At 35.6% G+C, this 27,967-nt stretch overlaps 2 protein-coding genes across 4 annotated transcripts; both read right to left on the reverse strand.

Moving 5' to 3' along the window:
- Nucleotides 1–504: 504 nt before the first annotated feature.
- LOC149962924 (TD and POZ domain-containing protein 4-like) lies at nucleotides 505–2,211 on the reverse strand. 3 transcript variants are annotated; one of them, XM_090180255.1, is made up of 2 exons: nucleotides 2,113–2,211; nucleotides 505–1,726 (listed from the first exon to the last, which is right to left on the reverse strand). In XM_090180255.1, the coding sequence occupies exon 2, from the start codon at nucleotides 1,698–1,700 to the stop codon at nucleotides 753–755; it is 948 nt and encodes a 315-aa protein (XP_090036381.1). In that variant the 5' UTR covers nucleotides 1,701–1,726; nucleotides 2,113–2,211; the 3' UTR covers nucleotides 505–752. The 3 variants fall into 3 exon arrangements, with proteins under 3 accessions (XP_090036381.1, XP_090036380.1, XP_090036382.1); XM_090180254.1 differs by lacking the exon at nucleotides 2,113–2,211 and adding an exon at nucleotides 1,816–2,095; XM_090180256.1 differs by lacking the exon at nucleotides 2,113–2,211 and adding an exon at nucleotides 1,783–1,804.
- Nucleotides 2,212–22,464: 20,253 nt separating this feature from the next.
- LOC149962925 (uncharacterized) lies at nucleotides 22,465–25,712 on the reverse strand. Its single transcript, XM_090155825.1, has 11 exons — nucleotides 25,348–25,712; nucleotides 24,381–24,507; nucleotides 24,192–24,330; nucleotides 23,895–24,138; nucleotides 23,661–23,761; nucleotides 23,297–23,605; nucleotides 23,034–23,243; nucleotides 22,871–22,981; nucleotides 22,648–22,790; nucleotides 22,520–22,588; nucleotides 22,465–22,473 (listed from the first exon to the last, which is right to left on the reverse strand). Exons 1-11 carry the CDS (start codon nucleotides 25,710–25,712, stop codon nucleotides 22,465–22,467), a joined length of 1,827 nt encoding a protein of 608 aa, XP_090011951.1.
- Between the last annotated feature and the right edge of the window lie 2,255 nt (nucleotides 25,713–27,967).

Here is a 27,967-nt window from a genome sequence, read left to right on the forward strand (position 1 = left end):
TAAACGTGGGAGGTTTCGCGGCGAATTTTTCAATTCTGTGACTCACCCTGTATATTGAATGTGCGTGGTTTGTTTCCCCCACATTTTCAAATTCCGACGTGGCGCGCGCGCCACCTATTGAAACTTTTCGATGCGAATAGTGTCCGCGCGAGGCGGAAATTTCGAATTTAAAGTCCAAAAAATACTCCTTTATTTTTCAAAAATTATATGTTTAGTCAAGAATAGAATAATAACTCCGAATCTTAAACTTAATTATGTAAGTTTTAATAAGTAGCGGCATGAACAATATGAGACTCTCATAGTGGGGTACCTGGCATCGCTGAGAGGATCACTATAGAAACGCCTCGACTTAATAACTATTTAAATATATTATGATATATGTCATCTATACTATTAATGCAAAACTTTATTAGTATAACAGAACGTATATGAAGAGAAAAAGTTTAACTTTAAAAAAAATGTATTTGTAACAGAGGTTATGAAAATAAACTTTAAAGTAACGTACAATAGATTGTTGAGCTGGACTCGCGATTCAAAATGTTAAGTTTAATGAATATCTACTCCGGTTAGTAGCTTCAACTTGCAATTCTATTTATCATTAACGTGAAAACCGTTGCATTAGAACCTTTAAAAACCCTTTTCCAAATCAGGCTTTATCCCGAGAAATTTAATGAATTGGGAAAGACATATTTAATATAATTGTGGATGCTTGAACCCAAAGTTCCATTTACACGTTCCACAAACGGCGTTCCTTACACTCTCAACTTTTTGAGTCCAATTATTTTTATTAACGAATACCACAAACTCTTGCACATCACGGGTTCCAATTCGCCCCAACCGGGAATCTCTACTGGATCGCATTTGAATTCGTCAAAATTGTCGACTATGAAATTGACGGCAGTTTCCTTTAATATTAGAGAATCAAATTTTTCAGCCACGACCAAGAGCTCCAAAACGTTTTCCTTGGTGAACCTGGAAACGGCGACGTTTTCGCACATGGACTTCAAGTCGTCCAGCAAGCACAAATGAGACGCTTCAAGGAGGCATACACACGTTTGGCCGATGTTGGGTGGCACGCGAGAGTCGTAAACGTAATGCAGCAAATCCCGGACTGTAGTGGCGTCGAATACGTCCTCCCAGTGAAGAACGTTCTCAACTGTCTCCTTCATCGGGGTCGTAAACATGGTACGAAAATACATAGAACGTCCGGCCAAGACGACTTTGTGGCACGGAATCTCGTCGCTTTGGGTCTTGATGACAAAGTCCGTCAGGATCCCTTGTTCTTGCATGTTTTTCATATTTTTTTCCAAATTATTTCTCTTTGGTTTCCTGGCGAGCTTCGCTCCGAAAGTGGCAGTTATTTTATAGAAATTGTTTGAACCAGAATTAAATTCGCATTTAAAGGTATAGTTTTCGTCGACAACTGCGCGGATAGTGCCGATACTTTGTACTTCTGTTGGCGATTGGTTCATATCATCAATACGAATGTTACAAAATGTCGCTTTATTTCGGTATTGGTTTTCCGGTTCAGCGGTCAGGCTCAGTTTCCGTAAGGCAAGACGTTTGGCGGTTATCTTCCAAAATTGTGGTTCTTTCGCCCTAACATTCAATTTCAACCAAATTTCCGTTGGCAAAGGGTCGTAGTGAACATAAATCGTCGAGGTTTCACTCCAGCTTACCAAATCTTCGTAAACACTCATGGTGTACGTTTTAAATCAAAATAAACCTAGAAACAACAAATATTTAATAATAGACCTATCTTGTCTCCCGAACTATATCAACCTGAAACTGAAACTAAAACTTAGAGAGGTCTACCGAGTAGGGAGTAGCAAAAGTTGCAGCATCACCACTACCGGTCGTGATTAAACGTCACTGATTGTCATTGGTCAGAGAATACGTAGATCGTGTGGTGTATAATGAGCAAAACACGTTTGATTCATGATAGGGTCTATCGAACTCATCTTCAAAAACGGGGGAATTTAGTTTTCCAACTAGGGCTTGGCTAAGAGGCTGGTTGTACACCTTCTTTCTCCAGCTTAGATGTGAATTTGCTAATTGCAATAACGCAATGGACACACTATACTAGCATTTTAGTTTTGAAATTGAACTTACCTTCTTAGTTTTAAACTGGGCGAAAACGAATAATTCATCCACTTGAAAGAAAGCCAATTTAAAATATTTCCCAATTTCCTGAAAGAGTTGGAACATTACATAACCGCTTATCTAAGTTATCTTATCTAATAGCTCCTCGAAAACCGGTACGATTGCACTTTACCTAACCCCCCCAAAACACCTGATTCCCACTAATTAGACCATGGAGAGTAAAAAAAAAAAAATTATCTGCCCGCCGCAAGTATTTTTTAAATTTGATTGAAAATTTTAAAACTGTATGTATTTCCCTTAACTCTGGCGAAGTCCAAGCGCTCACTGTTCTTCGTAACGTGTACGTACTACCTTCCACAAGCCTTTGCTTCGTAACGGAGACAATGCCTTGTGGAAGGCAGGACGGATACGAAACGGAGAGCCAGTGGGCGCCTAGCCGAAGCGTCTACTGACATGGTCAATTCACCGAAACGACTACCTCCATAAATATAATGGATACCGCCGGACTGGTGGTGGGAACTAAATGGCTACACGAAATGGTTAAACTGCACTAAATATACTAAAGTATAATAAATGCATTTACTGACCAATAAAATAAAAAGAATGAACTAAATATAAATAACAATATTTTTTATGCCATTTTTTGTGGCAGGAAATAAATTTTAAAATTTTCAATCAAATTTTAAAAATACTTTCGGCGGGCAGATAATTTATTTTGTATTTTTTTGAACTCGCCGTCATAGATGGTCACTTTCAACTCAATCACAGTCCATGACCAGTATTAGTTCCGAAAATATAGGATAGCGAGATACAATTTCATTTGTCGAGGAAACTTCGAGTCTAAATATATTGCAATGAGTGAATGGAATTTGAAAGTTTACTAATATTATTGTGTTATCACTTCGTACCGTGATATTAAAACGGAGCTGGACGAATGAGCGAACATTTACAAACACGTGTTATCAAATCCAAACAATATTAAATACACATATTATCGGTTTAAAAATTACTGATATGCATTTATTTCCATGAAGGTATGAACGGCGTTCACGTCGTGAATATTTCGATTGATATCAAAGCCCTCAGATACCGTTGTTATGTACGAAAAAAAATTGTTTTGGACCGATTCAAACGTTGAAAATATATTTTTTTAACGACGACTTTATTTTTTGAAACATTCATACGAACCGACTTTTGAGTTAATTTTAAAAAATACAAGCATTATTTGCTAATAAATATTGTGTACAAATACTATCTTGACTTTATACATTATCATTTTTTAAAAGGGTCTTCCTTTACAGAACAAATATGACATAATGGTATGAACATTACACGTTACGAACTTACCAACCGAAGAAGAATTGATTTTTTTTTTAAATGTTGCGTGCCATGAAGTTGCAGTCCATTTAATTTTAAAATAAAAGAAACCCGGCCCGACCTGGACCCGATTGAAAATTAGCCCGACCCGGCCCGACCCTAAATTTTCAATAATTAAACTTGCCCGACCCGTCCCGACCCGTAAAAATTAAAATTTATTTCTGCCCGACCCAGCCCGAAGCGGGCTCGGGCCGGGTCGGGCTTAAAAAGCCCGATTCAATCGGGGGCCCGACTCGTCTCTAGTAAATTTAATGGTTTGAAACACTTCATGCAATCGATTCTTATTCTACATAATTTGCGTGCATTTTGTATAACGCAATAATTCTTTAGAAATAATTTTGTTATTAAGTTTTCCTCAGTCCGCGCAGAAACGAATTTGTTCGTTTTGTGTTTTTAAGGATGATAAAATTAGCGAATAAGTAGATTAGTCCATTAAGAAAAGGGGTAATAAAGCTAAACCCTAAACAAATTTTAAGAAATTTAAAAACTTACTAATAGCCTGTACCTATAGGTCTTCGAGCGAACAAAAAGACGCGAAACTTGGACCAAATAGATCTTCGAGTGAAAAATTAAAATTAATTAAATTAATTAAAATAAAATAGCCAGAAATTCCAACGGTAGACCGGGGTTTTTAAGTTCGTTCTTACTTACAATTTTAATATTTAAACATAATATAATTGAAACGAAAGAAATCAGGAGTCAGTGTCGAATGCTCTGAGCGTTTCTCGTCCCAAGGAGTTTCAATTAGAATCTTACTTTTCAAATTTAATAGCATCGTAAACAAAAATTATTAAAAAATATTATTCAAAATAGGTGGTCATTTCCAAATGAAGCGTATTGACGCTCAATATATAATGCGACTTATTGATTTTACTAATTATTAGTCGTGCATTAACAAGAAGACTTTAAACCATTATGTACATGCTATATCGTACTAGAACATTAGAAATAATCAATACAGGATTTCTTCTAAAATAAATTTATTTAAAGCTTAAATCATTTTATTAAACGGTTACATCATTGATGTTATATTATCATATGGAGAACAGCAAGAGTTGGAAAGGCTAGAATCTATACGCTGAGAAGCGATTTCTACAGGTGCACTTGTCACTTCTAACCATACAGTCACATTCATAGCAAAAGTAAATAGGGGGAGAAAGTCTGGCACTTGGGTCCAACCGCACGACGTCTAATTTGAGGGGTAAAATTTTTGGGCTTCGGACAGTGGCGTAACTAGGAACTCCGGGGCCCCCCGCGAAAAACGACTCTGAGCCCTTTTAAATAGCACCGATTTTAATCATAAACGTTTGGGGGCCCCAAGAACTAGGGGCCCCACCGCGCCGCGGGGTCTGCGGGGGTGCTATTTACGCCACTGGCTTCGGAAATGACTTTCCCCTCGCCTCTTTACAGGGACACAAAGGTATCGATTGTACTCCGCCACGATGAAAAAAAGTTATCTATAAAATACGATAATATTAAACATTTGCTTTCGATAATTTGGTCAATTTAGTTCCTAAATAAAGTAGATATATGATAGAAACTAAAATGCGACATTTAAAAATAATAAAACGACTTTTGAAAAGAAATAAACCGTAACTAGAAAAACGCTCACTTAAATCGTGGAGAGCGTGGCGCCATCTAAGAGCCGAGATCGGGACTAATTGGTATATCTACGATGTTAAGACCTAACAATTTGCAAGTTTAACTGAAATAATAGATATAGCTACGAACATTTTTTGTTTATTTTACAATTGATATAGTAATTATTAATTAAAATCAACTCAACTGTTATCGAAGGAAATAATTGGCAGCATTTGATAGAGAGACCAGTGGCGTCGCTAGGGTGTTTTAGGCGGCGCTTGAGCCAACTGAAAAATTTCTTAAGCGCTTCCTAAAATTCAGAATTTTTCCAATTTACTTGGCGAAAAGTTTCTTCAAACTTAAAAATTGGCATCAAAATTTCAATTTTCCAAGTCGGTCTCAATGTTTCAACTTTACAAACCTTTTTGGGAGCCCCTCCCCCTCTCCCCATATCACTCAATGAGACGCCCCTGACCAGTGCTCATGGCTTAAGCGCCACCAGTTTTGAAATCCTGGTGACGCCACTGAGAGAGACTATTTGAAATCGCGAGGCGGTGACATGGTTGCCAGGGAATAAAATTCAAAATTTTCATCTTGAGCGCGGACCGGAATACCACAAATGCACTACTTCGCGCGTAATGCGCTATCCTTATTGGTTAGAAATATCACGTGATCACTAGCTCTTTAAAAAGGGTGTCAAGCATGGTGGAAGGTAAAATCTGAAGGCAGTGATAGAATTTCTCCCCCTATTTACTCTTGATTGATAGTACTGTGGGCACAGACTATCTCCCTTTTTCGGGTGGATTTTTCATACTGAAAATAAAAGACTAAAAGATTCACTGGATGTGCGCTTAATTTGATATATAGTATAATATAGTATAGGTGGGGTGGCGGAGTGGTTAGCACTTTCGCTTCGCAGCAAGAGGAGCCGGGTTCGATCCCAGCTTGTGGCACTGGGTGAAAACTCGGAACAACTCCTTCCGCGTAGAGTTTGCAAGTTCTCTCCCCGCTGGTTTAAGGGGTTTTCCCCCGAGATCTTCGGTTTCCCCTTCCATAAAAACTTGTTGAGGTTAACGGTAATAATGAGTGTAGGGAGCTGTTGGCTCGCGTGGCTTGCAGGGCTTGCCACCACCCTCCTACGCATTGTAACCCGGCCACCTGAATTAAAGGCTTTAAAAGTCGCTCGATGACTTAGGCTTAAGGTGGTGCCTTGGGTATTAGCCTAGCTGATTATTAATTGTTTAAGGCTATTCTGTTTAACAAATCCCAATTAAATATTCATGTGGCCGGACAATGAGAACTCTCCATGAGCAGTTACTAGTTTATCTAATTGTCAGGTAAAGGTAAACAAAAAATCACCGATAAAGGCTCATTTGAAGTAAACGGTAAAAACTTTTAGCTCTGGAAAATAATAGATTAAAAATGCGCATCTAATTGCGCTTTGAAAACATCCCTTACCTTGTAATTTGAGAACAAAACGCGTTTCCATTCGTATTGAACGCCTTCACACTAACCTGGCTTCAATTTTGTTAACCAAGAAAGTAAATGTGACGAGTTTCCGCTTCCGACATTTCCAATTACGCAATAACTTCGCGACAGACTATCATATTTAATGGTATGTGAACCACCGTCAATTTTGGAGAAATAATATTAGCGGTAAATGGTTTTCCCAAATTTTGTTGTTTGAACGCGAAGAAGCATTTTGGAGCCGAAATTTCAATAAAATTATTGTTAAAGATGGCTCGACACCTTAATTATTTGACCCCACGTCGTATTCGTGATGGTTCAAGTTTACATAATTCTTTATATTTGCAATAAACAGTCTAGTTTTATATTGCAATGACAGTTGCCTGTGGCATTTAGGGTTGGAATCATAATCCTCTAGTGATTTTAGCTATTATATCAATTTAAAAATTATCGAAATATTTTAAAATTTTAAATTTCGCTTGAAAATACCGTTTTGTTAAATAAAAGTGTTTATTATAATAATGTTAAAAAACTTTCATAAGTACCTCAACAGCCCATTCAGCAATCGGGAAATCTATATATATATATATATATATATATATATATATATATATATATTCATAATTACCTATAAAACCCCAAATTTGTCAAAATCGCTGTCATTTAGCGACTATTCTTTAATTTACCCAATTTGGGTCAATTTTAGCGAAATTTCTTTATTTTACCCAATTTGGGTCAATTTTAGCGAAATTTCTTTATTTTACCTAATTCTATAATTTTTCTCCCAATTTGGTTCAATTTAAGCGAAAATGATTAGTTGCTAAACGAAATATTTGTACGAAAAGGGGCACTACACGAATCTACGGGTCTCCATCTGCCTTGGGCTTATAAGTGTGGCGGGGCACCAGCAGCGTGTTGCGTGAGGACGATCGTGCTTTTTAATGGCCTGGTTTATAAAGAAAAAGGCAGAAGAAGGACCGTAGTGTCACGTTGCGACTCTTGTCTAGCTTCTTTCATGAAAATACAAATAGTATCTCAAAGCAATTTAAAATTGATAGCAATTATTATTATTATTATTATCCAGTTTGCTTCCGTATCGGTTAACTCTTCATATTCTGGCAAATTTCGTTGGGTTTATACGCAGGATTCTTTCCATGACAAATTGCACAATTTTTTACATTTTTCTAACCCGACCCCTTTAGATTTCACTCACAATTTGTATCATAATTTTATCCCTAGGACACAGAATGAGTGGGCAATAAGTATTTCACAACTAAGCGTTTCTTCAGTCAATGCTAGGTATAATTATGAGCTTTCCCAGTTCCCAGTTTATAACTTAATAGAAATTCTTCACTTTGTCCCTTACAAATGTGAACCGAGAACTCAGGGGGTTCTGTTTTTTAAAGCAATAAATTCCTTAATTATCATATATTTAGACTTTTAACAACATCAAATTTCGTTTTGCTGCCCTTTAATGGGACTCCCTTTAGTGAGGGAACCGTAAGGCTGTAAAGAAGTTTAACGATCAAATCCAGGCCCTTTGAAGGCATTGGCGGCTTCATTGTTTTAGTATGTAGGCCCTTATTTATGAAATTTTATTTCTATTTACTTCGGGATTTTATTAAGTGCAGGGCCGTAGCCAGGTCGTCAAAGCAAGAATTGATACATGCAACAATAATGGATTTTCCTTTTACTATTTGTTAAAGTGGGGTGACAGAGTGGTTAGCACTTTTGCCTCGCAGCAAGAGGAGCCGGATTCGATCCCATCAGCTTGTGGCTTTGGGAGAAAACTCTGAACAACTCCTTTTGCGTTATGTGGAATCCTTTAATTAATTATTTAATCAGTTAAGATTATTAGTCGACTTAAATCGTATCGTGGTCTAATTTGTCTTAATGTGCAGAATTACTTAGCATTCGCGCAAGACGAAAGGGCTAAGAAGGTAGATGACATTAGGGTCATTCCAGGACAGATTTTCCCACTTGTTCACCCGACCATCGCCAAATTTCGTGAAAGCTTGTATTTAGGGTTATGTTGGCCGTAGAAGTCGATTCTGAAATTTTAAGGAAGATTGGTTGAGCGGTTGCTGAGATACAGTGTAGTCACATTTTTGAAAATGACATTGAACCCTACCATTAACCATTTTTTATCTCAGATTCTACTTAACCCAAAAATTCGAAAGAGGGCTCATTTTAAAGGAATTGAAGAGCGCAATGTAAATAAGCACTTAGGTTCATGCTATATATAAGATAAAATACAATAAATCAAGTTTTAAATAGTTGACCTTTGACCCTGAAAATAGCCCATTTTTAATTTTCAAAATTTAATTTTTTTCCGCATTCCCTATACGCGCTTTAGTTGCAGTCAAAAAACTGCGAGGGTAATATTTTTTGTTTTCGAGAAAAAAAATTATTTTGTATACCCCTCCTTAAAAAAATATATAGAAATTTAAGATTAGAATACCACACACGACCTTATGGTTTTTGGTCTAACATTTCTCGGCTTCCCATTGGTCAAATTAGATCGGGTCAAATTTGCTTAGACTTAAAATGAAACGTAGAACACATTTCTACTTGGGACCATTTTTGTAATCCTAATGGTTCTCGAGATGAAATTTGAATGACCTTGAAGACCTGGTTCAAGGTCATTGAAATTTTCATTGACATTTGTCCCCCTGCACCCTCTATGTAACCTGCAAATTTAAAATTCTTACTTAAAATACATGTTGAGTAATTGGCTCTGCATCGTTTTTTAGTTAACACCCTATATATATTTTTTAAATTTCTATATATTTTTTTAAGGAGGGGTATAGAAAATTATTTATTTTTCTCGAAAACCAAAAATATTACCCTCGCAGTTTTTTGACTGCAACTAAAGCGCGTATAGGGAATGCGGAAAAAAATTAAATTTTGAAAATTAAAAATGGGCTATTTTCAGGGTCAAAGGTCAACTATCTAAAACTTGATTTATTGTATTTTATCTTATATATAGCATAAACCTACGTGGTTATTTACATTGCGCTCTTCAATTCCTTTAAAATGAGCCCTCTTTCGAATTTTTGGGTTAAGTAGAATCTGAGATAAAAAATGGTTAATGGTAGGGTTCAATGTCATTTTAAAAAATGTGACTACACTGTATCTCAGCAACCGCTCGACCAATCGTCCTGAAAATTTCAGAATCGACTTCTACGGCCAAAATAACCCTAAATACAAGTTTTCACGAAATTTGGCGAGGGTCTGGTGAACAAGTGGGAAAATTTGTCCTGGAATGACCCATAAGTTAAAGTTAATACTAACACATGAAATTATATGATAAGTTAAGGTTAGTACTAACACATGAAATTATATGGTAAGTTAAAATTAATACTAACACATGAAATTATATGATTAATAAGAATGACCTATGAACTTATATTAAGTTAAATTACGCAAAAAGGTAGAAACGTGTTTAATTTTTTGTGGACTTTTTTACATTAATTAATTTAACAAGAAATTCTATGACTATTATACGGAAAAAGAACTTGTTTTTTGCTTGCACAAATACAATTTAACCGTGTCTTAAATAGTGGCCCAAAGAAGAAAGGGCACCCTAAACTTTGTAAAAAATGGATCTCACGACAAGAAGCGGACCTTTAAATGAAATTTGTGATCGCGCCTTTGAGATTTTTATGGCGTGTTATATTAGCTCTTTTTCGATTCTTTAAGACGGTATTTGGGTTTGGAAGCGAAAGATGTCCATTCATATCCTCCATAAATATCTCTAATTGTTAGTTATAGAATCCTTTGGAGTTCAAAATGTGTAACCCCTACTGAACAAGAGAATCTAAGTCGGAAATTTTTATTTTTCTGTTCCATAAATCCGGATTACTCACGCTGCCACTTTGATTTTTTTTTGTATTTAGATTTTCTTGAATGCAATCAAATTTGCCAAAGCATTCAAATGAAAGATTTTTCTATGATTAGACAGTCTGCTACTTAATATGGTTTAATCATTTCTTCTGTAGAAGTATTTTAAAGGGTTTCTTCTATTTTATTTCATACCGTAGCTCTTGATTGTAAAGAAAAAACAAAACAAATTAACCTTAAATATTTAAAAACTTGTAGAGGTTAACGGTAATATTTAGTGAAGTGGGCTGTTGGCTCGTGTGGCTTGAAGGGCTTGCCACCATCCTCCTACGCATTGTAACCCGGCTACCGGTTTAAGGCATTAAAAGTCGCTCAATGACTTGGGCCTAAGGTGGTGCCTTGGGTATTAGCCTAGCTGAGTATTATTATTATTATTTTCAAATATTCCCAAAAATGTAGATAGTTTAAAAAGCGATTTAAAATAACAAACTTTCAAGCATGCAGACATGCTTAAGCTGACATTGCAAATAAAAGGTCTATATCTACTTTGATTTTGAACAATATATCAAGCCAAAATCTCCCTACTTTCATTTTGAAGAATATAGCAAGCCAAAATCTCCTTACTTTCATTTTGAACAATAATGCAAGCCAAAAGCTCCCTACTTTCATTTAGAACAATATAGCAAGGCAAAAGCTCCATACTTTCATTTTGAACAATATAGCTAGCCAAAGTCTGCCTACTTTCGTTTGAGCAATATAGCTAGCGAAATATCCTTACTTTCATTTTGAACAATATAGCTAGCCAAAGTCTGCCTACTTTCATTTTGAACAATATAGCTAGCCAAAGTCTGCCTACTTTCATTTGAGCAATATAGCTAGCGAAATCTCCTTACTTTCATTTTGAACAATATAGCTAGCCAAAGTCTGCCTACTTTCATTTGAGCAATATAGCTAGCCAAAGTCTGCCTACTTTCATTTGAGCAATATAGCTAGCGAAATCTCCTTACTTTCATTTTGAACAATATAGCTAGCCAAAGTCTGCCTACTTTCATTTGAGCAATATAGCTAGCGAAATCTCCTTACTTTCATTTTGAACAATATAGCTAGCCAAAGTCTGCCTACTTTCATTTTGAACAATATAGCTAGCCAAAGTCTGCCTACTTTCATTTGAGCAATATAGCTAGCGAAATCTCCTTACTTTCATTTTGAACAATATAGCTAGCCAAAGTCTGCCTACTTTCATTTGAGCAATATAGCTAGCGAAATCTCCTTACTTTCATTTTGAACAATATAGCTAGCCAAAGTCTGCCTACTTTCATTTTGAACAATATAGCTAGCCAAAGTCTGCCTACTTTCATTTGAGCAATATAGCTAGCGAAATCTCCTTACTTTCATTTTGAACAATATAGCTAGCCAAAATCTCCTTACTTTCATTTTGAACAATATACCTAGCCAAAGTCTCCCTACTTTCATTTTGAACAATATTGCAAGCCAATATTCCCCGAAGACCTTTGATCCCAACCAAGGTTGGTAAAACCGTGCAGGCACTGGATCCCAACCATGACAACGTTGATCTTAACCTTTGAGTGGACTATTTTGACATTTTTTTTGCGTTTTGAGACCATCCTCACCATGGTATATTTAACCCCGGTGCGAAAGGAGGAAGGAAATCCTTCAATAACAAACGCTTCAAGCGCGTTGAGAGAGGGTAATTATGGAGCCAATTGAGATACCGAGATCATTTCATTTTTAAGGGTGAGCTTACTGTGTGTATGAGGGATTAAAAGCAACGCTAAAATTCATTTCTATAAGTGTAAACTAATATATTATGGTCCTTTAACAAGATATAAAAATAGGGCCTTAAAATTGTAAGCTTAGAAGATAGTCTATTTCTGGGAACTGTTGCTATGGAATGAATAGATGGCGTTTGCAAGGCTCAATATAACCCGATGACGTAGAATGAAAGTGGTAAGCATTCTAATTTTCGTTTTAATGGAGTGCAAAGATTCCCGTGCTTTCAGGAGAAGTAAATAGTACTTACACTGATTGTCAAAGGATAACGTTTTTTTCTCCGACAACAGTTAGTGCAGAAGAGAAAGCCCATTTGGGTGAAATGTATTTATCATTTCACGTTTCGTAGATATCATAAACAGTATATATATATTTCCATAATGAAAGTTAAGCTCTGACTAATGCTATTTGGTGCATCGATTATCTTATGTATTAAATAAAATGAGGAAACGTCGAGTAAATAGCTTTAGGTTTAATTTAATTTTAGCTCTTTTGTAATATTAAAATATTTTATCGTGAATATTTAATGTTCGTACCTTTCACTTTAAACCTTACTCCAAGACTTAAAATAACGAAACTCTTGATAGTAAAATGCAAATGACCCGGTAAATATTTTATCCAATAATGTTTTCTTCTATATTTTAAATTAAATTATGTTGTTTTAGAAAATTCTACAGATTCCAAAACATGATTCAGTTTGTCAGAGAACCAAATTCGGTAGAGAGTGATATGCCTTAAAAATTATTAAAATACATTCTATCAATTGCCTTTGTACAGCAAGCAAAAACAGTCGTAAACACAGAAATTTGACCATAAGACGATCGTATTCATTGCACAAAATCTGATAATATAAAAAATGAACAAGGTAATATTTAAAACCTAAATAAGAGCTTAAATCATTAGTTGTAGCTACCTCAATTAAGTGGTAAAAGTAAAAATCTACCATAAAGGTATTAAAACTAAATGCCATAGGTAAAAGCAACTTATAGTAGAAGGAAAGTAAGGGCGAGGCTCCGAACCCGGGTTCGGGTTTGGGTTCGGGATCGAGATCCGGGATTTATGGGATGAAATGGGGGTAAAATAGTCAAAAAGTCAATGTATTTATGATATTTCTCGCGACGATGTGTTTTTTCGTATATCAACATATTGTGTCCAGGCCAGCTTGTTCATTTATCAACGCTTATCTCGAAAGATACTTGAACGTATATCTTATCGCGTTTTATCGTACGGAATAAGTTAAAATGATGTAAAAATTGATAACCTAGGCGGCGCGTGCGCGGATTCCCCGGGAGGCGCGGTTAATTTGAATTTAAGAGTTTTTTGACGTCATGGAATATGGGACGCGGTTAACGTGCGCGGATTGGGGCGCGGTTAATTTGAATTTAAAACATGGATTTGAGTGTTTTGACGTCATGGAATATTCGTTGTTAAAATGACGTAGAATGGAAATATTTTTAAACTTCATTTTAATATCATTGTAGTCCTTAAATATGCTTGACACTTGAACCTTTCTCACGAGTATTTCAAACGAATATTTTAAGTATGAGAAACGTATCGTTCTCAAGTATTGTAATTGTACACGTGATTCCGTATGAGGACCGGGTAAATTCCTATATACGTAACGCGATACACTTCAAAATGCGTATACGTAGAATGGAATTAATTTTAAACTCCATTTTAAAAAATAAGATATCGAAGATAAATAATTTCAGAGTATAAAAAGGGAAAACCGTATAATAGTAAGACCATATTTAGAAAGTTCACCATCTGAATTGTATTGGAAGTGACTCCGAGGAACCTTAAAATGTAAGTAGGAATACTCAGTGATAATTCTTAACTTTGTCTTAATGTATTTATTTTATAGGAATTGTTCATTTCCTGTGTCTGCTGACAAAGGGTTAATCGTTTATGCAGATGAAACCATCTACTGCGGTCTATTAGATTTAACAAAGGGTATCAAACTAACAGAAGCGGAACTGCAAGAGCTATGGACAAAGAAAGATGCCATTGAAGCTTATTTCAATAACGAAGCTGAAACTTCGTGGGTTTTCACAGGTTCTGAAACCAAACGGTTTTCGGTTCATAGATTTGCCCAACAAAAGGTTTTAGATGTTAGACAAATGTACCATGGTTATGGCGTAAACTATGGAAAACTGTTACCGACTAAAGAAGGGGTAGCTTTCGCTCAATCTTCTTGGTTGAATTTCCTCGACCAGTACGAGTCGATTCAGAAGTGTTTAAAGAAAATCAAGGAAATAAAGGAGGCGATGACTAACGTTGTAATTAAACAATTACACGAAGCTCTGAAGAAAGCGTGCAATGGCTGCCAAATTGATCATCCATCTCAACTCCAGCATGATTGTATCATGACGGATTATTCTAAGCGCGTAGATTTGCATTTTTATGAAATAATTATGTCGGTAGATTGTGAAAATATTATTGAAATGTTTACTATTCGCTGTGAATTGTCGAAAGAAATTTTAAATAATATAATGTCACTAATAATATGCAATGCTAAAAACTTGTTAAAAATTGATTGCACTAATGTTCCGATTCTCATTAACCATTATGGATTTAAGCTTACAACATCCAATGAATGGGCTTGTAGCCGGGTCCACCCAATGCGGAAAGTCATTCCTGGTGGGACGGTTGATTCAACATAAGAAGACATGCATATCCCCTCCTCCGGAGAGGATAATATGGTGTTATACCGAGTATCAGCCGAAACTATTTCAATCAATATTAGAACACACACCTTCAGTCGAGTTTCACGAAGGGTTACTCGATGTTAATATATTAAACCCGCAAATTAGGAATTTAGTTATTTTAGACGATTTGTTATGCGAGATATCTAATAATAAAGATGTAACTAATTTATTTATTCGTGGATCTCATCACAGAAACACCTCCGTACTAATTTTAATGCAAAACCTTTATTACCCCGGAAAAGAAATAAGAACTTTGAATTTAAATGCTCATTATCTATTTATTTTTAAATCACCACGAGATAAATCAACAATTTATCATCTCGCGAGACAGATATCTCCAACCAATAGCAAATACGTTATTGATGCGTTTCAACAAGCTACGTCACGGAAATTTGGGTATTTATTAGTTGACTTGAAACCTCACACCCCAGATCAGTATTTACTACGAACAGGTTTAATACCGGGTGAAGAATCGGCTGTCTTTATTCCAAAATGAAGTGTATTATAGAAGGGAATTTTTTTAGGGTTAATCGAGAGTGGATTATTAAAGAATTAGCTTACGTAGTATTAGAAACTGAAGAATCGGAAGTGTTTACTTTCAAATCTCCATACCCTTTCAAAGAGCTTTCAAACGAAGATAAAAGACAATGCAGATGGATATCTCATAACATTTGTCATCTTCGATGGAATGACGGCGAACGTCCTTACAGAACGAGACGTGACATTTGCAATCAGATAGCGGAAAAAGCTACTTCGTTTTTCACTAAAGGTTTAGAAAAAGCTGCAGTATTATCGACACTCCTCGGTGTTCCAGTAACTAACATCGAAGATATCGGCTGTCCTAAATTATCAGAACTAGAAGACGTTGAATTAAACTGCCCTTTTCATTCCGAAACTGTTCATTGCGCTTTAAGAAAGGCCAAGAAAATCTCTAAATGGATGTCTCAAAACGAGTAAAGGAAAACCTAGACTTTCTACGTTTCCTAACATCCTGTAATCTAAATCAAAGAAAGACAGCTATTAAATACGCTAGCAAGGAAGCTATATTGGCTCTCGTTGAATGTTGTATAAATGTATTGCACGGAACAATTGAACTGTCAGAACGTCATCGTAAGCGGTTAAAGAAACATAGCGCGGTTATACGAAACGTGTCGAAGAAGAACCCGATATCAAAACGACGAAAGATACTGGTACAAAAAGGTGGTTTTCTTCCATTTTTATTAGCGCCACTGCTATCTATCGTTAGCTCAGTCGCCGGAAGTGCAATAAGCCGAGCTATAAACCGATGATGGCTCGAAAAATGCTTCTAGTACCTGAAGATGTAATGGAGAGATTAAAAAACAATACACCTTCCAAAACAGAAGAAACACCTGAACTTCAAAAAGAGAAGACACTCGATGATGAAATGAAATCTATTCTAGATAATCCAGATTTAAACGAATCAGAGAAATTAGCATTATACAATCAAACTCTCCAACGACGGTTAACTTACGTACGTAAAGAGCAAATCTCTCCCGTTATTGAAAACTCTGAACGACCTAAAACTTGGTTCGCGCAAATATCTTATTCTCTACCTGCAACTTATGTTAGTGATGCGATTTCATTATACCGAGCGACTACGGAAGATCCGAGATATATTAGATGGACTAACTCAGGAGAGCTTTCTATTCGAGGACAAGTGATTGGAGGATCTAATATAATCGATCTTTTGTATGACGCTGTGAGAAAAACGCCTGGAACAGCGATTGATCCTATAGGAGTTACTGAGTTTTACGAGGGTATTCATAAGTCAAATATTTCAAAACGTTTAATTAAAAATCCTGTAAGATTGACACTGTTAAAAACATTCGCTGTATTTCATACACCACCAAGTAGTTCAATGTTATCATCATCTTCACCTAGTCCTCTAAGACCTTGGATACATACTAAATAAAATATATTAACCTGATAATTTTGTTCTCATTTCATAGTATAAGCCTACAATGGAAGTTTGTACAGAAACGGTCTCTTTAGGACTTTTAGCCTATTTATCACAATCATTTTCAAAATCACCGAAAATTATCACAGCTGTATTAATTATCATAGTTATTATAATATTAGAATTATTTAATTTCCTTTTTTGGCGTTACATACCATTACATCAAAATATTACCCAATATGGAGAAAGAACTTGAGCAGATCTATACTAACCCCGCAGACCCAGGGTCATTCGCTGGAGTTCGAGCGCTCTATAATTCAGCTCGACTTAAAGGTTTAAAGGTTTCATTGGAAAAAGTAAAACAATTTCTAATAAAGCAGGATACATATACGCTGCATAAACCTGCTAGAAGACGATTCAAACGAAATCGAACTATTGTTTATGGAATTGACGAACAGTGGCAAGCGGACTTGGCAGATTTTCAGAAGCTGTCTAAATATAATTCAGGATCTCGCTACGTATTATGTATTATCGACATATTTAGCAAATACGCTATGACTGTAGCGGTTAAAAATAAGAAAGGTGTAACAATTTTAGAAGCGTTACGTAACGTTTTTGAAAAAGGCCGTCAACCGAAAAGAATTCAAAGTTATCATGGAAACGAATTTGTCTGTCAAGAAGTGCAGAGTGAATTACAACGAAGGAACATTAAATTTTTCGCTACCCGATCGGAAATGAAAGCGTCCATTATTGAAAGATTCATTAGAAGTTTTAAATCTCGTTTATATCGCTATTTCACGCAGAATAACACCCTTAAATATATCGACGTTTTAGATGATATTATAAACGCTTATAACAATAGTTATCACAGATCAATTAAATGTAAACCCGCAGAAGTTACTCTAGATAACTCTGCTAAAATATGGAAAAATCTTTACGGTTCGGTAAATTTTTCTCCTCCGTTAACATACGCGTTTGAAATTGGAGATATTTGTAGAATAAGTAGAAATTTATCAATTTTCGATAAGAAATATAACCCGAATTTTACTACAGAATTGTTTAAAATAGCTGAGAGACTACCACGTGACCCACCTGTATATAAGCTGATGGATTTAAATTCTAACCCCATTTTAGGAGTATTCTATCGAGAGGAGGTTCAGATTGTTGGTCGAGATTTAAAAGACTGTTACTTCATAATCGAAAAAGTAATAAAAAAGAGGAAAAAATCGGACGGCCGCGTAGAACTGTATGTCAAGTGGCAAGATTACGACCCTACATTTAATTCTTGGATACAAGAAGTGGATTTAAAATGAGTTTTTACGTAACGCTACCTTCAGATTCCTCGTCATTATATTACCAAGATAATAGCGTTGGTAAATTTCGAACGTATTTAGCTGAACCGTTAAGATTTGAGGAACAGTACGAAGTTGGGTTAGCGGAAATAAGCTATCCTCGGACATGGCATAACGTTCGAAAACCTAATCTATTGGTTATTAAAGACCCTCTCGAATATGATAAAATGACTGATAACCCTCTAGTTAAAGACCCTCTCGAATATGATAAAATAATTGAAGTTCCCGCGGGTTTTTATAAAACTCCGGAAGAACTATTACATGTTATGAACGTCCACAACCAAGAAGAACAAGTTACATTCGCTTATTTAAATTATTCTAATCGAATTAAAGTTAAATTGCAACCGAAAATCAGAGCTGTAATTGGCCCCGATCTATCGATTTTACTAGGTTTTAAGGATAGAAGAGATAATGATTTCACCATTTTAAATTCAATGATAACCCCCTACCCAGTTGATATGAACGCTGGGTTACATTCCTTATTCGTTTATTCTGATCTGGTTGAAAATAGCGTTGTTGGGGATAGTTTAGCACCTCTATTAAGAATCATAAGCGTCGAAGAGAAAGCCGAGTCTAATGGGAAAACAACTACAAAAATATTTTCACAACCTCATTACCTACCAGTCGTGTGTAATAATATTAAGACTATAGAGATTAATATAACAGATGATTTAGGTGAGCCAATACAGTTTCATAGTGGAAAAGCTCACGTTGTATTACATTTTAAACCCCGTAAAATGTGGACTTCACTATAAACCTTTAATCATTCAGGACACACCCTCATTCTAGCTTAAGAGAGCGAACAGTTAACATCATGAGGTCTGAATATTCACCTTCAAGAACTGATTATGAAAGTTACTATTTAAACCAGGTTGGTTTCGGTGGAATACCTGTATATAGAGGTTTAGCCGTGCAAAGAGGACATGGACTAGGAAATATATTATCTTCAGCGTTTAGATTCGCGGTACCTTTACTGAAGAAAGGCGCTTCTTACTTGGGGAAAAAACTTTTAAGTACCGGAGCGAAAGTAGCGACCGATGTTGTTAGCGGAGTCCCAATTAAAACAGCGCTTAAATCGAATTCTATTAACGCTGGAAGGGAAACTTTAGCTTCAGCAGCTGATGAAGCCATGAGACTAACATCTTCAGCTACGGATCATATTAAAAGAATGACGGGTTCCGGAAATAAAAGGAAACGAACTCAGTCGAAAAGCGCCATTTCAACAGCAGGCAGGATAGCGAAAGGACGGTTCCCTAAACGTTCCGATATATTCTCATAATGTCCCTTTTACACCCACACTCAGTTGAGTGTATAAATTCCGAGCTAGATTTGTTTCAAGTACCTATGACACAATCTTCGATTATTGGTGGAGAATGGGTTGAGTATAATCCAATATCAAATATAGTTGATAACGCATCAATTACATTTTCTATCAACGGTAACTCTGAAACGTATATAGACCTTTCACAAACTTTGCTGCACGTTCGAGTTAAGGTAACTAAAGATAATGGTCAACTACCGCAACCCGCGGTTCCAGGTGTTGCGGGTGGGGCCGCCGGAACTCCAGCCGACAATATCGCCCCCGATAATTTGTTTCTTCATTCGCTTTTTAGCGACGTCCACGTATTTCTTAATGAAAGATCAGTAACACCTTCCAGTCAAAATTACGCTTATAAAAGTATGATACAAACTTTATTAACGTTCGGAGATTCTGCGAAAAAAAGTTATTTAACGAGTTCACTTTTCTATCGGGATACGCCTGGAAAGTTCGATTCATTTTTCGATAACGATGGTTTCTCTAAACGAGCGAGTTTAGCGCAAAAAGGGGCGATTGACTTGTTAGGCGTAGTCCATACTGATTTATGTCAACAACCACGCTTTTTATTAAATATGGTTGATTTGAAATTTAAATTCGATAAAAATAGAGCAGCTTTTTGCGTTCATTCCGACGTAAAATGTAAAGTGGAGATTTTATCAGCTTCCCTTTATCTGAGGAAAGTTAAAGTGATACCGGAACTATCGCTCGCTCAAGCCAAGGCGCTACAATATGGAACCGCTAAATATCCTGTAACTCGTTCGGAGTGCACCTCATTTTCTATACCTGCTGGTCTTATGGCTAGTGTGCAAGATCATTTATTTACCGGACAAGCACCCAAGAAAGTTGTTATCGGGTTTGTGGAACAAAAAGCGTTTCTAGGAGATTTGAAAAAATCCCCGTACAACTTTCAACATTTCGATTTATCAAGCATTGGATTGTACATTGACGGTAGCAGCGTCCCTCATAAGGCGTTATCTCTAAACTTTGAGGAAAATCTATATATTCAAGCGTATTGCAATCTTTTCATTCAAACTAATCAGTGGAACGTAGATGAAGGGAATCAGATAAGTCGGGAAGATTACCCTAACGGAAATTGTTTATTCGCGTACAATTTAACCTCGGATCTTAATAACAACGCTAATCACTTGCATCTTGTAAAAAACAGTAACCTGAGATTAGAATTAAAATTTGCAAAACCGTTACCGGAGACGATTTCCATTCTAATTTACGCCGAGTTTCAAAATTTGATTGAAATTGATAAAAATCGAACCGTGATTTTCGATTACAGTAATTAATGGATTCGCTACAGATAACTAAAATTCTTGAAAAAGATTTAAGTACTAAAAGTATATTTCAAGGCGTGTTCGCGGCTGACAAGCTACCTAAATACGTAAAAATATTCCCTTCTCTATTTATTGTAAATACCGATACGAGTGCTGAACCTGGAGAACACTGGGTTCTAATATATTTTTCTAAACATAAAAATTGTGAATTCATGGATTCCTTTGGAAACCCGCCAGATTATTTTAAATTTAATGACTTTATTGAACGAAACAGTAAAACTGTAACTTTTAATTCTAATCAATTACAGAGTAATTCTAGTAATACGTGTGGAGCATTCTGTATCTATTTTGCTATAAACAGGTGTAAAGGAATAGAAATGTATAACATTGTGTCTAGGTTTAAGAAAGATAAATATGTAAACGATAAAATGATTAAAGAGTTTATGTGTAAAATGTATCCAATAAAATAATTTTTTTTACAATTTATAGCAATAGCAGTTTTTTTTTATATATACATAAATACAAGCATTCATTATAATTTTTCAATATCTTTATGACCGTGCGCTAATGTACGAACCCCGCAGGGTAGAATGTATCTCTTATCATCATTTGGTGATAAACAAAGTTTTCTAGTATTTAAAGTAAATAGTTCATGCTTGAAACTAGCTATACGCATCATCTCGGCTGACATGGTTTCTTGATTAAAAAGACAACGTTCATAGTCTTCGTGGCGGATGACGTTTCTAATAACGTTCATGGCAACGCCCTTACAAACCTTTTTATGGTTTAAAATTGACTCTAAAGATTTCCCCAATCGCAACTCCTTTTCTATCTCTTCAGCGGTCTTAGACTCCCCGTACAATTTAATAGAATAAAGCTTTGGACGAAGTCCTACAAAGCTTTGAATTAACTGCGAATTTGTCTCGTCTTTAAAATAACCGAGAGCTTTTTTATTCTGATTAGAATGAAGGAAATGCGAAGGTGGATAATCAGAGAAGTCAAAGCGGTTTTTATGAACTTCAAAGTCTTTATAAACATCATCCGTCTTAATGTTGTACGTTAGACTGTCTGTAAATATTTTATATATTAGTACTATTTAAATAAAAAATGCATATTAAATTAAATTACCAGTGTCTGTAAATAATAGTGATGCTTTGTCCCCGTACGTATTTTTTATGAATCCATAATGGAACCGATACATGAGCTCCTTGGATAAATCTAGAATGGTGAATCCGGTAAATATAGGCCGGTTAAGAACAATTTTAGCTCTCTTCTTATGAGCGCCGGCTAACTCTTCATTAAAGATGGTAAAGTGTTCAAACTGCGGGGAACTTGTAACTTTTAACATTCTTTCTGGTTTATGAATCAACTCGAAATTTATATGCTTCCGTAAATTTTCCATTGTTTTTCTAAAGAATTAAATGAAGTAAGGGAAAAAAAAACAGCAATAAATTATTTAAATTGATTTACCCGAAAACAGAGTTAACCATTAGTTTCCAGAAATTCTTTTCAAATGAACTCTTGGATAATTTCCTCTGTTCAGTGTTGAATCTAACATATTTTTCTAACCATTTTCCTTGAGTGAAGGTTAGAGCTCGATGAACCTTGGTTATTTTCAAACCTAATTCTACATAATATTTTAAATTGCGGTAATGTACTATGTATTTCTCTTTATTATTTAAATTAGGAAGAAGTTTTGGTAGACTTTGATTCTCCTTAATATTTAATTTTCCTAAGAGATCTTTGGAGTATGGAGATAGCATATCATGTGTAATAACTTTAGATTCCGCCGCTACTGGGAGATCGTTATGTAAGTCATGCAACTCTGGAGGATATTCAAGATCCACCTGCAAAGGAAACAATTCTTTAAAAATATAATTCAATAATTATAACACTTGTTATTTACCTCTAAAATGTATCCGTTTTCAACGTTATTGGGAATACTTAGAATATTTTCACAGAGTGTTTGCAAATCATCCTCCTGAACCCACTGGAAGTCGCCTAGCGGTAGTGGTTCACACATAACAGCACCGTACAAATTATTAGCATCTTCAATTAAGTTAAATTAAGTTAATTAATATAATTAAAAAAAAAAAATATATATATATTTTTTTAAAAATGTAAATTACCTAAATAGCATATATAACTGCTCTCTTTAGACGAATCATATGTGTCGGCCATATATTTGTTATTCGCTTCAGAATAACGAGTTGAGATCATTGAAACACCGCCTCGAATCCCTAAAAATTCAATGTAAATACAATAATATTTAAAATATCACAAAAGCGTTACCCTTTTCAATAAATAAGTGTTGATCTATATCAAGTATGAGATCGAGGCGAACATCGGTCATCTTCAAAGCTGCTTGCCAGGCTAAACCTGGTGCGGTGTAAGCGTGAGCGGGATCTAGTTTATAATGAGTTATAGATAATGTTCTAAAATTTTCAAAAACGTCGGCTAAGAGCAACGCATCGCTTTTCACATAGAGGTCGGTGTATTCTCCTACGAAAACCGAGTTTAAGAGATTTGAAATATTTTTACTATTGTAATTTTACCTAATGTTTGAATATTAAACGCTGTCCAAACATTTTGGGCGTGTAAATAATCAGATTCTAAAATATTTTGATTTTTCAATGAACTGAAAAACGCTTCTCTAGGTGGCAGCATCGTCTCGTCAAATTTCTTTTCATCGTCCATATACTCGTACGGGTAGACCCCCTTCCGCAAAAGCAGTTGAACTTTCTCACTTTCAAAATATTTCTTAACAATCTGGAATTTACTGGCTCCTTCCAAAACGAGATTAGATACTAGAGCATCGAGGCTATCACTTAGAAATCGATAAGAGTCTAAAAACCGAAATCTCCCTAAAAAACAATAAAATTAATGTTAAGGTTAAATTCATAATTAAATATATTTTACCTAGTTTCAGCGAAATATAATTTTCGCTAGTGGAAGGAATACAGTCAAGTGTCTGTTCCTTAAAATGACCAATCTCCTGACATATAAGATGTAAATCGTACCTATGAAGATTTATTATTATTAGGTATATTTCCTGGTTAATTAACTTAATAAATTCACCTGCTAAGGTTATGAAGGAAAATAGGGATAAATTCTGGAACTTTCTTTTGAAGATTACAGACGTTATGCGCTGGCCCCCTATATTTTCCGCTGAAATGACAATGATCTCGAACAGCGGGCATATTTCCCTGATTTAGCTGTTTCTGACAAATGTAGCAATGCGTAGCAGCTTGAAACTGTTCCTCCTCCTCCGGGGTAATAATCATTGGTACATTTGTCTCAATGAGTTCCATCAACTCCTTCTCTAATTCCAGAATAGACTCCAGAAATCTTCGAGTTGCATCTTGTCCTCGATAGCAATCGGTTCGAACAGGTACACCTATAAGTATCCTATTGTAATATATCTAAAGGGAATTTTGTCAAATAACTTACCGTTAGGCCCAACAAGCACCCACGAATACGCGCAGCTGATGTGCATGTTTACTTTGCTGGTATTTAAATCGGGATCTAGATCACATCCTTGAACTCTCGGTAGGATTGCTTCAAAATCGGCGTAAAATACATACTGCACCTAATAATTTCATTTCATTAAGAGTTAAATTAAATAATTTTTATTTTTACTTTTTCCGTCCACTCATATTTATCAAAATAAAGCGTCTTCTTCTTGGTAGGGAAAACTGTTTTTTGGACGCCGTGGGTGGCGCATTCTTCGATATGTGCATCACGTCGCTGTTCCGCGTTGTTTCCACTGAATCGGTGAAGACACATTCTATTACAGAAAATAATTAGTAGATTGCAAACTAATATATTGGAAACTAAATTACCTGCAGTAATAACTTGTGCTTCTGTTTTTTGTTAGATGCTGTAACAGTTTTCCTAGGTCTCGTATAAGACAGTAATGTCTATTCCCATCGTCAATATCTTGAGTTTCATCGGTGATGTATAGCAAATCAACCTCCCTTTCCTTACCACACTTGTTAGCGCTTACGTAAAGAGGGAATATATCTCCCGAGAAGCCGAACACAGATATTGATAAATTATTCATTAATTCAAATTTTTTAAGTTCTGTAGCGTTTAATTTGAAAGGAAAAGATATATCACTGGTATCAAGTTCATTTTCATAAGGTCTATATTTGGAAACACTGTTAGGGTGATGAAGCTTAGAAACTGGGTGAAGTTTAGCTAGAATTGACCAGAGAAAACATTTCTCATCATTTTCGTTTCTAATATTAAGAATCGCGTGACGTCGAGATAGTTTTTCAGGTAGTTCCATATACGATGACCCCCGCAACGGTTGGTAAGATGCTACATTTAATTCTACATGCAGAATACGATCAATTACCCAACCCGATCCTATCAAAAATATAATGTTTTAGTTCAAAATATAACTTATAAATTTTAGTACATACCTGTCGCTTCAAAGTTTTCCGCTGCTGACTGTATTGTTTCAATGCAGTCATTCAGCTGGCTTTCAATGACGTCGAGCGTTAATGTTGTTTGCATAGTGCTCCGGAAATAGGGTCGTACTTCCGCTCTTTGTTCCACCCCTCCTAAAGGTCTCATATAAACAGATCTTACGAGTAAGAACCATTTTATTCCGCGTTTACTGGCAAGTCTTTCCATTAGAAATTTACGGAAAGCAGCTCGGTAACGTCCAATAAACATCCCTGCATCAATATCATAGTCTTCGGCATTATAACGAATAGACGCTAGCGTATCATTCAAGGCCAGGACCATACTTGGGGATGCTGGTGGTGTTTCATCAAGTATTGATGAGGCGGGAGCAGGTGATGGTGTTGGGTTGTCGGGTAAATCCGTTGCAGATGGTTGTGTACGGAGGGATTCTAGTTGAATGTCTTGAAGCAGACTAGGTGAAGGTGGACGGTATGGCGATGGTGTACGGGAAGATGCTGATGAAAGTTGTATTGGTGACGGTGTGCGAGACAGGTCCATGGGTTCAGAAGGACCGGGTACATTCAAGTCATGAGTTCGTTGATGACTCTTGAAATGTTCCAATCTAGCAACATTTTTACCACATACTTCACAGACAAACGTATGTCTATCACCGTGTACTTCTCTAACATGCCGATTTAAGGAGGACTTGGTAGCGAAACTTTTCGCGCACGTAGGGCAAATATGTTGAGCTTTAGACATCTTGAATTTAGCTATCGCAGTTAACCGTGGAATGATCTCCGACAACCCTATACAACCCCTTTTATAGTATATTCAAGTATCATTTGAGAACGATACGTTTCTCATACTTAAACTTGAAATATTCGTTTGAAATACTCGTGAGATAGGTTCAAGTGTCAATCATATTTAAGTACTACTTACGCGTTAATGCTATTAAAATGAAGTTTAAAATATTTCCATTCTACTTTAACAACGAATATTCCATGACGTCAAAACACTCTTAAATTCAAATTAACCGCGCCTCCCGGGGAATCCGCGCACGCGCCGCCTAGGTTATCAATTTTTACATCATTTTAACTTATTCCGTACGATAAAACGCGATAAGATATACGTTCAAGTATCTTTCGAGATAAGCGTTGATAAATGAACAAGCTGGCCTGGACACAATATGTTGATATACGAAAAAACAAATCGTCGCGAGAAATATCATAAATACATTGACTTTTTGACTATTTTACCCCCATTTCATCCCATAAATCCCGGATCTCGATCCCGAACCCAAACCCGAACCCGGGTTCGGAGCCTCGCCCTTACTTTCCTTCTACTACTTATCTCATAGTTAAGTTGTTAATTTTAAAAATTATAATGACGTAATTTGAAGTATAAATATCATATTGGGCAGAGAAAGGTTCATCAGAGTTTAACACTCGAAAGGACTTTAAAATGTTACGAAGCGAACATACAAAAACCAAGCGTGGTTTATTTTATTCCAATTAAATTAAAAAATTAAACCCCATTATCTATCTCAGTGAAAAGTCTAATGTTTTGTGTAAAATCTGCCTTGAGCCAATTTACCTCAACTACACCGCTAAATTCTTCTGGATTACTTAATTGGAATTGGGATTTCCTAGTTCAAATCACCGAAATCGCATACGAAAAAGAGCAGTATTCCGTAATTCACTGAGTTATTGAAGTAGTGTCATTCTTGACCTGGTGTGGTTTAGAATTTCAATCTGGAAAATAAACATTTGATTCATCATACAATGATAACTTTTCTGGATTACTTAAGTGATTGTTCAAATTAATTATCTTCCTTTGAGCTCATTTTAATTAGTATGGATGTAAAGGTTCTAGACAGGCATCAAACTTTTTCAAAACCATATATTAAAGATTAGTCAAATGATGGTTAATAAAGTGCGATAATCAATCCTGACCGACAACAAGCAAGAGCGTTATTTTAGTATATCGGTCGACTCAGCACTTGACGTTCTCAGAGTGGATACACCTACAATACAAGGCGACATGACCATAATTATAACGCAGTTGACTCTTTTTTATGTGCAGATCTTTGTTGGCTTTTAGGAGGTCCCACAAAATTCCGGGAAATTGAAGCTTTTGATAAGAAGAGTGAAGTTACGCCAATTTTTTTCTGGGGAACTGTTAACTCTTTTACTGCTTTTCGGATGGTTGGGGGCAAACTTGGCAAACGTATTTTTATCCAAAATGTTTATATAATTGTGTATACTTTTAGTAATATTGGCTTGATTGTTATATTAAAATCAATGTCAAGTTATACAGGGTGTTTTTTGTTCATTATTTTATTATTATTATTATTATTTCATTAAACACCAGATTAAAAAATTTCTCACTTTCATAAAGTTACACTACTCTTCCAATTAAATTCAAAAAAAGGTATTTTAGCTTGCCCAACTTGTCTTTTTTTCAAGTCGTATTTTGTCAGTGAAAAATATGTTTTTCGCGCCAACGCTATTTTTACGTTTTCGGTGACGCTCTACAATTTTCTCATTGACAATTTTCTTATAGCACCTAGCGGTGAAAATTAAAATTGAAAAAAAAAACGTGAAAATATTTTTCGATTTAGATGCAATTTTGGTAGAAAGTGTCCCCCGACACGTATAATGTATAGTACAAATTTCAACTTTCTAGAAAAACTCACTTTTTCGAGCAACAAAAAGTACCCTGTATAAAGTAGCTTAAATTATTCCTAACCTTTATGATATTTTAGAGAGAAAAAAGTGGTTAACTGGTAATTTATTATACATTTCATGTAATTA

Source organism: Leiobunum rupestre, chromosome 1 (assembly GCF_980474605.1).
Source record: "Leiobunum rupestre chromosome 1, qqLeiRupe1.1.hap1, whole genome shotgun sequence".
In the NCBI taxonomy this organism is placed as follows: domain Eukaryota; kingdom Metazoa; phylum Arthropoda; class Arachnida; order Opiliones; family Sclerosomatidae; genus Leiobunum; species Leiobunum rupestre.

Bases quoted from the DNA above. Each gene is read 5' to 3' on its own strand.
- LOC149962924 (XM_090180255.1), bottom strand. From the start codon at position 1,700: ATGAGTGTTTACGAAGATTTGGTAAGCTGGAGTGAAACCTCGACGATT.
- LOC149962925 (XM_090155825.1), bottom strand. From the start codon at position 25,712: ATGGACCTGTCTCGCACACCGTCACCAATACAACTTTCATCAGCATCT. The intron at 24,508-25,347 runs GTTCTTACTCGT...TCACCGATTCAG, and splicing joins AGTAAACGCGGAATAAAATG to TGGAAACAACGCGGAACAGC. The intron at 22,982-23,033 runs GTAACGCTTTTG...TTGAATTTTTAG, and splicing joins ACACTTATTTATTGAAAAGG to GGATTCGAGGCGGTGTTTCA.